Raw genomic sequence first — 12,272 nt, 5'->3', positions numbered from 1 at the left:
TCAAGTGGTGTTATCATTTGGCGAACAGTTGGCGATATATCGCCATTTTTGTCGCCAACTTGTCGACAAATTTGGCTTTTTTTTTTAATCTGATTCAAATTGACCACTGTTGGTGACATTTAGAGAGTAAACTATAGAGTCACATTAAAATTGCCAATAATGGGGAAATGACGTTAAATTGGAGTAATAGGAAGTCATGTGATGCACACATCAGCTCGTTTTTCTACGATTCTGGCGAAGTTACTCCTCATCTTCCTTCTAAAGTTTCAGCGCAAAGTCTCTTATTTTTAAATTCATGTACGGTATTATAGCTTCTGCTATTTTTACGAATGCAGTAATGCTTCTATTTTTGGAAATTTTGTAAAAGCAATAGTATGAATGACAGATTATCATGTTAGAATGAAAAAAAAATTATCCTTACCATTTATTGCAATTTATTCGAATCGCTTCACCTGCGTTATAGTATTTCCCTTGATACAGGCATTCTGAAAAACAAAAATTTCTAAATGCTAGCTAATGAACTGGTTTGAATTAATAATTTCATGCTTTCAATATTTGATTTAAAAAAAATAATAAAGCTGAGTTTTTTTTTTTTTTTTCTTGCTTCTATGAAGTATCTGAGACTCGGAATTACAGACACAAATAAGCCTCGTTGGAGTAAATGAAAATAAAAACTTAATTATCAAAAGTAATATTAACTGATTAATTCTATTAATTATCTATAGATTTAATATAATGTTCACAGGAAGAACTGAAGAACTTGACCCAGTCAATCACTACAGGTTGAACATCGCCCCAACAGTGTTGAGAAGATAGTGTTTTTGACATAATTGCTTTTTGTTTTACATCTTAGCTGGAATGCTTGTTTGCAGAAGCACTCTTCGAGAGGTTATTATAAGAATAGACTTGTAACAGCAACTTTACAGCCTGTAGCTCAAAGTTTTTTCCCTGACGAGAAAAGGTGTTTCTTGAAGTCTCGAAATATGTGTATGCAATATTTTTACAATTTATTACGATGTTGATTTTTATTATTGAAACTAGAAAATCGCCGGTCAAGATATGACGGGTGAAAATTGCTTCTGCATTCGAACGAAGCAATGGGGTAGTTTCCAAAAATTTAAAGTACTTTTTTCTGAAAGAGCATGCTTAAAAACAAATGATCTGACCATTTTTTGATAAATTTATTTACGTTTAATATTTTTAAAAAATTACTTAAATCAGAGCGCTTTCATTGTTTACGGCTTCTGCCGATGACATCAAAAATGATGAAATGCCATTTAGTGTTGCCATTCACAGAGCAAAATATTTAATTCGCATCTTTACTCACGTGTATTGGCAACGATATGGTTGATAGCAAGCGTAGAGCGCAATATTTAAGTTGCTTCTTGATCATCATAACGTGGAAACGCTATAGAAAGATGCGCCAAAATGCATTATTTGTGAAATCATCAAGACCACGCTTTGTTTGAAAAATCGGATATTAAAAAAAATTAATTAAAAAAATACTGTTGGGAAAATGAAAGTATTTTCTGGCCCCATGTTATTATTTTTGCTTATTCTATCAATTTCAGTGACTAAAAGTAGTAGTTGGTTCTCTGTTTAACGACGCTCTATTTAACGACTTTCTCTATTTAACGACGGCTTTTCACGATCCCAGATGATCCACTGTAGTGTTAAAAGCATTCTATTTAAGGACGTTTTCTACTTAAGGACGGTGTTTTGTGGTCCCTTGAAAGTCGTTAAACCGAGAGCCAACTGACATTTTGATAGTTGAAATTTTAACCCAAACTCCAGGGGATGAAACCTGAACTCCAGTAGATAGCGTTCACTGTCGACCACTTTTTCGTTTTTTCATTCTCCTAAAATTGTAGTCTTACCAGTAAAACAGTTAAGTTACCGGATCCAGTTCAGCCTTGTCAGAGTGGTGTTCCCATAAAGTATACTCTATATACACCGTATACTGTCAAACATTTTTTAGAATTATAGCGTACTAGCAAAAATATCTGGCGTTGCCTGGGTTAGCAATAATTATGAGAAACAATCGTTACTTGCATTTGTTTTCTGTTTTAAGTGAAAGAACTTAAAACTCACCTTTTTGACGTGATTTAAAATCTAGCTTCTCTCTTACTCATAAAACTAAAGTAGCAATAAGTAAAAAGAGCAAAATTGTATTCATTTAGAAACGAAAACACGAAATTTAGGCGTATACAAATTTGAAGAATTTCCGAAACATGAAATTAAACTTCACATATTTAAAAAAATTTATCATTTAATACTTTTTTTTTTACACGGAGTCTTACCTTCTCTGTATGTCTATTGAAGAACGAACGGTTTAAAAAAATGTAGCCGCGCTCCCGTGATCCCCTTAAACTTCAAAAACCGCGACAGTTGAAAAAACTGCCAAATGCATCCGCTACTAAAATTTTTCTGCATAAATTTTGGGGAGGTTTTTGCTGTTAGATTGGATAGTGATTAAAATATCCAATCAGCACAAATAATAAAAAAAAACCCATTAATTACACTAAAGTTCCGTTTAAATGGAAAATAATCAACCAAACCTAGTTATTATTAGTTAATCTTGGGGGAAAAACGTTACTTTAAGATTTGACTTGAGAAAAGCCTCAAACAGTCAGACGAAACACAAAAACATTCAACAATTCTAACTATGAACTGGGAGTTGAGATGATACACTAAATAATGAATTGGGTTGAGGAAAGCCTTCGAACATGGAACAAAAAAGCTCATAACTCGTTTTTCATACAACTATACTAGAACTTTCTAACAGATGCCATCTTCAGCAGAAAAATAAGTGCTTTAGATAGACACATAATTTTAATATGTGCACGCATTTTTTCATCGTCATATTGGGCATTTATGCGAAAATTTGGACAAATTAGAATGAAAAAGGAACTATCAATCGGATTTTTTTCGAACTGGTCTACAAACCTCCCCAGTACCAAAAAGAACAAACGGTGAAAGTTTCAGCCAAATCTGCCGGGTAGTTTCTAAGATCTTAGGGAACAAATTTACCAAACTCCATTTTTATATATATAGATACTCTCAAGCTTCAAAAATTTTCATTTTTATTTTGATGCTATCATGGCATTTTTAAATTTTCCTAAAGCAAAAACAATGTATTTATGTTAACCACATATTCCCACAAGTAACCTAATTTCTTTGTATTTTTAACACTTAATAAATTAACACCTTTTGATTGCCTTATGATCGTATACACATATTGTGCATAAAGCAGTGTACCCTCAGAAAAATTGATGGAACATCACTGCTTGTCACAATAAAGCCTTTCCCTGCATATTAAACATTACCAAAACATATTATTAATTTATCATGCCGTGGCACGAGTTTTATTGTTGATGACGCCAGGAGCGTTACTCGATCATTCACTATTATATATATATGAGGATTGCATTTCAAGGAAAGTGAAGCAACAGACGTTTTAGAGATGAAAGTGTTTTGAAATTCAGGTACGTTTCATTCACGTACAAAAGTTGAAAAAATATAATTATGAAAAACAAAACAAAAAACTAACAAACTCTATACCAGTAAAAATATTAGTTGAAATTAAGTTTCAACAGTTTTTTCAAAGATCAATTCCCAGTAGTAAATTCTATCTATACATTCCCCGTCTAGAAAAATTCTATGTTTGTCCACTGCTTGGGGGTGCTCGTTCAATAGGTTGGTGAACTTTTTATTCATTTCGACCCTCCAAAAATCCTAACGCAGAACTGTAAAAGTTCTCCCAATTTTCAAAAAATAACTACATATATCCATAAAATGTTCTTGAAATCATGAGCCAAATGTTAGTTTAAAAAATATTATGATTTTTTGTAATTATGCTTGAGTGTTCATCCACTGGTCGGTCTACCTTATCTCCTCTGCCCTAGACACCCCAAATGGGGTTGTTTCCTTCAGTAATAAATAGAACTTTTTGTCACTGAAATTGATAGAATAAGCGGAAAAAAATAATAATATGGGCCCAGAAAATGCTTTCAGTTTCCCAACAGTTATTTTTTAATTAATTTTTTTAAATGTCCGATCTTTCATTCAAAGCGTGGTCTTGTTGACGTCACAAATGATGCTCTATGGCTCATCTTCCTCCTGTGTTTCCACGTTATGATAATCAAGAAGCCAATTAAAATTGCGCTCTACGCTTGCTATCAACCATATCGTTGCTAATACACGTGAGTAAAGATGCGAATTAAATATTTTGCTCTGTGAATGGCAACACTGGATGGCATTTCATCATTTGTGATGATGTCCTCAGCAGAAGCTTAAACAATAAAAGCGCACTGATTTATGTAATTTTTTAAAAAAAATATTAAACTTAAACAAATTATTTAAAAAATGGTCTGATCTTTTTTAAGCATGCTTTTTCAAAAAAAAAAAAAAACTTTTAAAATTTTGGAAACGACCCCATTGTGTGTTCGCGTAAATAAGTGAGACCCCTTCCAAACTCTAAAGCTGTATCCGCACCTTGTCTTAGCGGAGAACAGTTAATTTTTGTCCTTAGGGGCTGTCCATTAATGATGTCACACTTCTGTTCAACATTTTTGACCCTCTTACACCTTTGTCCTAAAGTGTCGCACTTCATCCTATCCTCTTCTTTTAGTCACATGAAGCAGTGAGAAGCAAAGGGATGCAAGTGGACATTTTCAAGTTTTTTGAGTAAAACGCGTTCAAAGATAAGATCCTAGGTAGGCTTTTATTGATTTTTTGAGCAATCACGATTGCTTATTGCTTTTATTTGACTGTTTTGATGTCCTTTGATTTTTCCCACCGCCACCCTCTGCACCATCACCGTGGACAGGCGGGCTCCTCACGCTGCTGCTCCTATAGCGAAAGCCGTCTCCAGGTTGCATCCATGTCCTACACACACGCGCATACATACACAACTACACACACACAAACACACATACATACAGACACTTACACATATACACACACAAAAACCGACACACACACACACAAAACTACCCACACTTTCATGCCTGCACACAGACACAAACACACATGCCTACACACACATATCCCATACGCGCATACATACACAACTACACACACAAAAACTGACACACACACACACAAAACTACCCACACTTTCATGCCTGCACACAGACACAAACACACATGCCTACACACACATACCCCATACGCGCATACATACACAACTACACACACACACACAAACACACATACATACAGACACTTACACATATACACACACATACATACAGACACTTACACATATACACACACAAAAACCTACACACACACACACACAAAACTACCCACATTTTCATGCCTGCACACAGACACAAACACACATGCCTACACACACATACCCCATACACACAAACACACATATCCCCCCCCCACACACACTCGTGATTGCGAAAAACATAATTTGAATTCAAGATGTCAAAATTCAAATTAAATTTTTTTTTTAATTTTAATCACGCTGTGTAGCATCAATTACTAGAGCTACTAGTACCATCTCTTGCCCCACGACAGATTAGGGGTTCACCTACCATGTGTACTGGTTATCTCCAAACTTTTACTTTGGCCACTAACATCCCTTTGCTTCTCACTGCCTCACATGTCACGTTATTTTTCAGGAGCAAAAATTCTTTTAAAAAATCGTGATGTCACATTTCTTGTTATTTCCTCCCTCCCCTTGTCATAAACAGTCACAATTTCACAACCCCCTCTCCCTCAAAGCATAATAACATTTGTGGACGGCCCCTTAGTATTGCATACTTATCATATTGCTAAAAATATTTATCATTTGTTTATTCATATAACATTTCCACCATAAAAATTTAGTTCATTATTAATAATGAGATTGATTTCTTTTATCACATTATTTATCTAACCAGTACATTGTTTTTCATCTCTACATATTATAAAATGAAGTGTCCAAAAAGCGTCTGTATGTTTGAACTAGCAAAACTCGAGAACTACCCGGCTGATTTCGGTGAAATTTTCACAGTTTGTTCCTTTAAGTCCTGAAAAGGTTTGCAGATCAGTTCGAAAAAAAATCGATGAGTAGTTCTTTTTTTATTCCAACTTAGGCTCAATTTTCACATACATTCCCTAATATGGAGGTGAAAAATTACTTGCACATAGTAATATTATATATCGTTGGAAAGAGTAGAATTTTTCGCATTCTACGTAATTTGTTTCAACGCTCTAACTTAATTACGGCGGGAGTTATTTGAGTTTTTAGCTCAAATTTGTTTAGGTTTAGTTGAAATTTAGGTACTACTTTCTTCATTAAATCCATCAATAAAAAGTGAAAGAATTGTCCTACAGTTTTCGTTTTGACTCCATTGAAAAGAGCTACTTTTTTTACTCCAGATCGAACTCGACCTAAGGTGGAAAGTTTAACCCTCTATTTCCATTAGAAAAAAAGTTACAAGCGAATTAAATGAAGTTCAAAAATCTGTTCTCTATTCAAGTTTTTAACCATTTTATTTTGCGTTTCCACGGTAACGCTTTTTAAATCCATTGTTTATTTCCATCTTTTTCATTTTCAATTCTTAAACTTGTTTTGTTTCTCCATGGTTACACCTTTTAAATTCATTTCTCATTTTATTTTAATTTCTTAAAAATATTTTAGTATCTGTCGCCATTGTTTGGCGGGGAAATTTGGCATGATGTTTTTTTTTTTTTCATTTAATCATGGTTATTGAATATACTTCACTTGACACAGCGGTTTTTTTCAAGGTAGATCGGGCAAAGCCGGGCAACGCAACTAGTATGTAAATAAATAAATAAAAAACAAATGGTAACCATGTAAGGAGAACAAACCTTTGACTTCACTTGTGATTCAAACCACAATATTTACAGGTGGTGACATAATGATCTAGTTGGAAAGATTCCGAACCTTGACGCACCAGACGATCGGGAAGCATTACAGTGGTATTACTCAAGGTTAAGTATTTGCTATTTGCATGATAGTTAAACTTCAAGAGCAAACAGCAGCCACAGCATTCCATTGTTCGAGAGGGATCTAAATTTAACTATTCTCAGACGGAGAGCGGATGTTTTGATAGTTTTTTTATGCAAAATTTAAAGCACCTTGTTTTGATATCCGTTTTGAACTATTCATTCATAAAACTTATTTTCTTTCCTATATTGACTATAATATTCTTATACGTTTACTATTTAACTGTTTATGACGGTTAGCATTGGTTTTTTGATGCAAAAAATAAAGATTCTAAAAGCATTTGTTCATTTCTAAAACTGAAGCAAAGAAAAGAGTATAAATAAAACAGACGAGGTTTTTGTAAATTATGATCTTACTCAGAATAATTATTCAAAAAGGAGAACTACAAGCGAAGAAATAAGGATTTTAAAGGAATTGCTTTAATAATAAGACAACATGTTTAAAAAAAAAGCACATTTAAAACCTTTTAATGTCTTCAAGGAAAAAAAAATTAATGAAAAGAAACGAAAGATATTAAGGAATTTTTTTAATGCCAAGATAACTTGTTCTCATTTAAAATCTCTAAATTTGATTAACCCATTGGTTCATACAAAATAAAGGAAAATACCAAAATCATTGCTTTGAAAATTTTCGCTCTTTGAACATGTTATTTTCAAATCTACGGCTATTATTATTATTTTACAATGCAGCTATTTAATTAAATCTGCGCTTAGAATTTTTGTTGCGAATATAGCATTCACAATTTTATTTTTCACTTCACATAATCAATGCTTCAAATATTTAACTTGTCTTTGTTGATACATTTTAAACTGTATTTTCAAACATGTAAGCACAAATTAAGAGTACGAGAAGGCCAGCAGAACACCTTACATACTGTAAAAGCACTTTTTTCGAGAGCCATAATTTTCACGAAAATGGAAAAAAAATGGTGATTTTAAGAACTGAAAATTTTGCGAATTTTTATTTTTAATACAAATTAAAAGCTTTTTGAAATAAAAAAAAGTCGACATGCTGGAATTACAGAAACAAGCTATGGTAAAAAAAAGGCGAAGAAAGAGGGGGGGGGGGAGAAAGACGAAGAAGGGGGGGGAATCCAGCATCAAGACCCTGACCTTCGTTTGAGTTTTGACGTCTTGAACTCAAATTATGTTTTTTGTAATCACGAATGCCGATAGACCCTATTCGTTGGGTTTCTTGTTTCCACAAATGGAATGGAAACGGAATGGAGAAGAAATTCTTCGCATCTGTCATGTTATGACTGGTGATTTTTCAGATTAGGTAACTCGAGGCACATCCATTTAAAAAAAAAGGTAGTTAAGATGCGGTAATAAAGATAGTTATTATGGCCAATTTGCACTCTAACAGTTATTATATAGATAAGATTTAGAGCGTATACCGTCACGTTGTTTTAATTTCTTATCAACCTTAAATGATGAGATTAATAGGAATCTGGAAATTTTGTACTTGGGTGAAGTTTTGTTATTTAAGTTCATCTATAGGGGGGGGGGGGGGAGATCGTCACTCCGAAAAAAACTTGATTTTACACACAAAACGGCTAAACCCCCGGTTTTACAATAAAATTCTGCTTGAGTTAAGCCTTGAAAAAAATAAATAAATAAATAAAAATAACAATAATTAACAAAAAAAAAAAAAAAAAAAACGCTCAGCTCGGACGAGAAAAATTAGTCTCTCTAATTTAGTCTTCGAAACAACGAGCTTGACTTACTATACTCGTCGTCATGGTAATCTGAAAGATCAGATCAACGTCAACTACGGCCAAGTGAGGATAATAAGCAATCCGTAATTGCTCAAGGAAAAAAAAAACTTGTTTGAAGAAAAATAAACAAATTGGTGAATCTCTTTTTGAGTGGTCTCTGCAACGTGTAATCTTTTTTTAAGGGTCCACAAGCGATGTTACGCTTTGAGCAGTGTTGCCAGATGGTCAAATCCAGATTTCCCCAATTCCCTTCCAACTTTTCCCCAAAAGCGATGTTTTCTATCAAAATTCGCCAAATTCAAAAATTATTTTTTCACAAAAATTTTCATAAAATGAATCGTTTTCCTCTGATATTTTTGTCTCTTGAAAAAATTTTTTTTTCCCCCAAATAGCCAAATTTTCTTATAAAATTCCCCAACTTTTTTTTTTCTTCCCATTTTCGCTTTTTTTTTTTGTTTGTTTTTTTTTTTTTTTGTTTGTTTTCTTTTTCTTTTTTTATCTTTACTAATAATAAAGCTGAAAGTATCTCTGTCCGGATCTCTCTCTCTCTCTCTCTCTCTGTCAGGATCTCTGCGCATAACACCTATACCGTTCGACCGATTTTCATGAAATTTGGCAAAGAATTAGTTTGTAGCATGGAGGTGTGTACCTTTAAGCGATTTTTCGAAAATTCGATTTTGTTCTTTTTCTATTCCAATTTTAAGAACATTTTCCCGAGCAAAATTATTATAAGATGGACGACTAAATTACCAAGTTATCATAATGTGGAACCGTAATGCGGGCAAGCCAATTGGCGAGAAATTCATCATGCATTATTTCTAAATATACAGGAGAACCAAAACACCTTTTAATTTTCTACTACGGGCAAAGCCGTGCTGGTGTCACTAGTCATTAATACAAGCGCCTGACCGAGAGATAAGAAAAAGACCAATATTTTTTTTCTACTCGCATTTACTACTCTGCTTCTGTATGTATATTTAAACCATGATTTTTTGTATATATTTATCCAAGAACATTCTTCATCAGACTCTTTTTTGCCTGTTTCACGTATCAACTAGTTACTCACGCAGAACTATTAATGCAAATTCCGTAGCATAATATTCCACATAATGCAAAATGCGAATTCCATAAAGTTGAGTGGAAAAACTTTAGTTTGGTTTAGTTTGGTTTAACAAAAACTAACTTAAAACTGGTTTAGTTTGGCCAAAACTAAACCAACGCTGTTTGATACAAACAATATAACTAACAGATGTCAAGACGCGAATTTAAATACAAAAAAAAAAAAAAAAATCCCGAAGTCCCCCCCCCCCCCAGGTTTTCCCCAAGAAAAATTTTTTTCCCCAAAGAACCCCCCTCAAAACCCATTTCCCCAAAATTTCCCCAGAGAGCACCAGATTTCCCCAAAATGGGGAAAATTCCCCCAATCTCGCAACACTGGCGGGAAGGGGGTTCGTGAAATTATGAGTTTGTGGCAGGGAGGAGGGAGGGTGTAACAAGAGCGTGGCATCACGCATTTTTTAATAAGAATTGCTTAATGTAAAAAGCGTAACTTGTGACGAAGGCGTTGATTGAGGGCATGGTGAAGAGTCACACTTAGTGACAAAGGGGGGATGGAGGTCACAGAAGTTGAAAAAATGTGTAACACCATTTATGAACAGTTCCTATAGGCGTACACAGATAAAGTGCATGTGGCTAACGCTATTTATCCAGCTTATTCAGAGCAGACGATAAAACTATTTGGCCGTTACTAACCTCATTCAACTCCCATGTTTTTTGAAAACTGAAATTCTTTTCTGCATAATATTTATGGAACTCAGACGCATTTAGTCGATATTTTACATTTGAAATCGCGGGGTTGAGTGATTTGACAGGGATGATATTTCATTTTCGTCAGGAAGGTAAAAAACATATTAGGATGAGCTGTCTTTCATTTGTTTTACAAAGAATGAATAGTGTAAAGTATAATAAAAGAGACACACTACGTATGGCATATTTTATTTTTAATTAGTATCGCATCATATACAAAAAAAAAAAAAAAAAGTCAAAAAAAAAAAAAAAAAACATTCAGTCTAGATTTTAACTTTTTAGTAAAGATTTCTTCACACAAAAAGGTTTAATTTAATAATAGTGAATTTAATTTCGATTCCAGTGATGTTAGGTTCGTTATTTTATTATTTGGATAAACGAAATAGTCTTACGTAAGAATACGGAGGGGGGGGGGGGTGAAAAATCTTACGTACCCTTACAGGGGGGAGGGGGGTCACAATTTGCCAAAATCATCCTTACGTAATTAATGAATGGCCCCTTATAATGAAAAATGATGCTGGTACATAAAACTTTGAAAAACACTTTTCAGATTGGTAATTTTCTCTTTCGGATTTCATCTAAGATATATGATGCAACTTAACTTTCGAAAGCTCTCTCTCTCTCTCTCAAAAAAAAAAAAAAAAAAAAAAATCAACTGGTTTTTAAAAATTATTATTTGTATGTGTACATGGAGATTTTTTGCTTGAGTCAAGAACTCAATTTTTTCGAGCAACCTACGTTACTAGACTCCATTAAAACTCAATTGCGCTGTCAACTACAACGTTAGACGCTTTCTTCTATTGAAATGGAATTTTAATTGTTTTAAGGAGTGTTCACTGAAAAGCAGAAAAAAAAAAGAGCTTTCAAAGATCCCGGTTTAATGGAAGAAATCCTAGAACGCAATTTAAGCTACAATTATTTGGGCTAATTCTTGAAAAATGACGAATGTTTCGGAAAGATAATAACACTAATTCCACCCTCAAATGACAATTAAAAAAATTCTGCGGCGCAAGGCAATTGAAGCAATTTAGTTAAATGATGTTAACAGTGATATGCAGCTGGCGGTACGCAATGGAATAATTTCATATCTATTTTAAAGAGACACGTAATTAAATATGAAAAGCAAATTCGGTATAAAAGTGTAAATAATATTTCAAAAGGTCTTAAAAGATGACTTTCAGCTTAAATGCGTAATTTTATGAGTAATGCGTTAATGTAGGAAAAGAGGGAGAGTTTCAAAGAAGCTCCAGACTCCAGAGGGAGGGACGAAAATCTGCCAACTAGTGATGTGAATGTTGTGACTTATGTTTTAACAAACAACAAAATGTTTTGTCAAGCCACTCCATTGTGCAGCGTTTCTTAAATTGTGTTCCTCGGCAGACCAGTGTTCCATCACCCAAGGGTTCCACGGAACTTGCATTTTATCTCTCTTTTTTACTTCCTTTTACAAAAAAGGAAATAGTATTGTATTCGCGAAAAAATTTTCACTCAAAAATCGACCTTAATTTCCATTTTGCTCACCCCCGAATGAATGTTGAGTTTTTTTTATCGACTCGACCACACGTGGATAAGTGCCTAAGAACGTATAGACACGCGAAATATCCATTTTGACGATTCCCGAGTTAATTACAACGAGTTTTCTCGTGACATCTGTATGTACTTGTGCGTATATGCGTATGTATGTCACATAACTCAAGAACGGCATGTCCTAGAAAATTGAACTTTAGTACGTAGACTCCTAGTGGGGTCTAGTGGCGCACCTCCCATTTGGTTGCATTC

The 12,272-nt window shown here is 33.9% G+C and overlaps 1 protein-coding gene across 1 annotated transcript in view; it reads right to left on the bottom strand.

The window, feature by feature from the left end:
• The window catches only part of LOC129234214 (tubulointerstitial nephritis antigen-like), a 74,504-nt gene that overhangs the window by 20,712 nt on the left and 41,520 nt on the right, over positions 1-12,272 (bottom strand). The window contains exon 2 of the mRNA XM_054868137.1: positions 422-485. Coding sequence (XP_054724112.1) covers positions 422-485 — 64 coding nt within the window. The remainder of the gene's footprint in view (positions 1-421; positions 486-12,272) is intronic.

Source organism: Uloborus diversus, chromosome 1 (genome assembly GCF_026930045.1).
Source record: "Uloborus diversus isolate 005 chromosome 1, Udiv.v.3.1, whole genome shotgun sequence".
Classification (NCBI taxonomy): domain Eukaryota; kingdom Metazoa; phylum Arthropoda; class Arachnida; order Araneae; family Uloboridae; genus Uloborus; species Uloborus diversus.
Note: the sequence above shows the minus strand (reverse complement) of the source record. Positions and strands in the feature narration are given on the sequence as shown.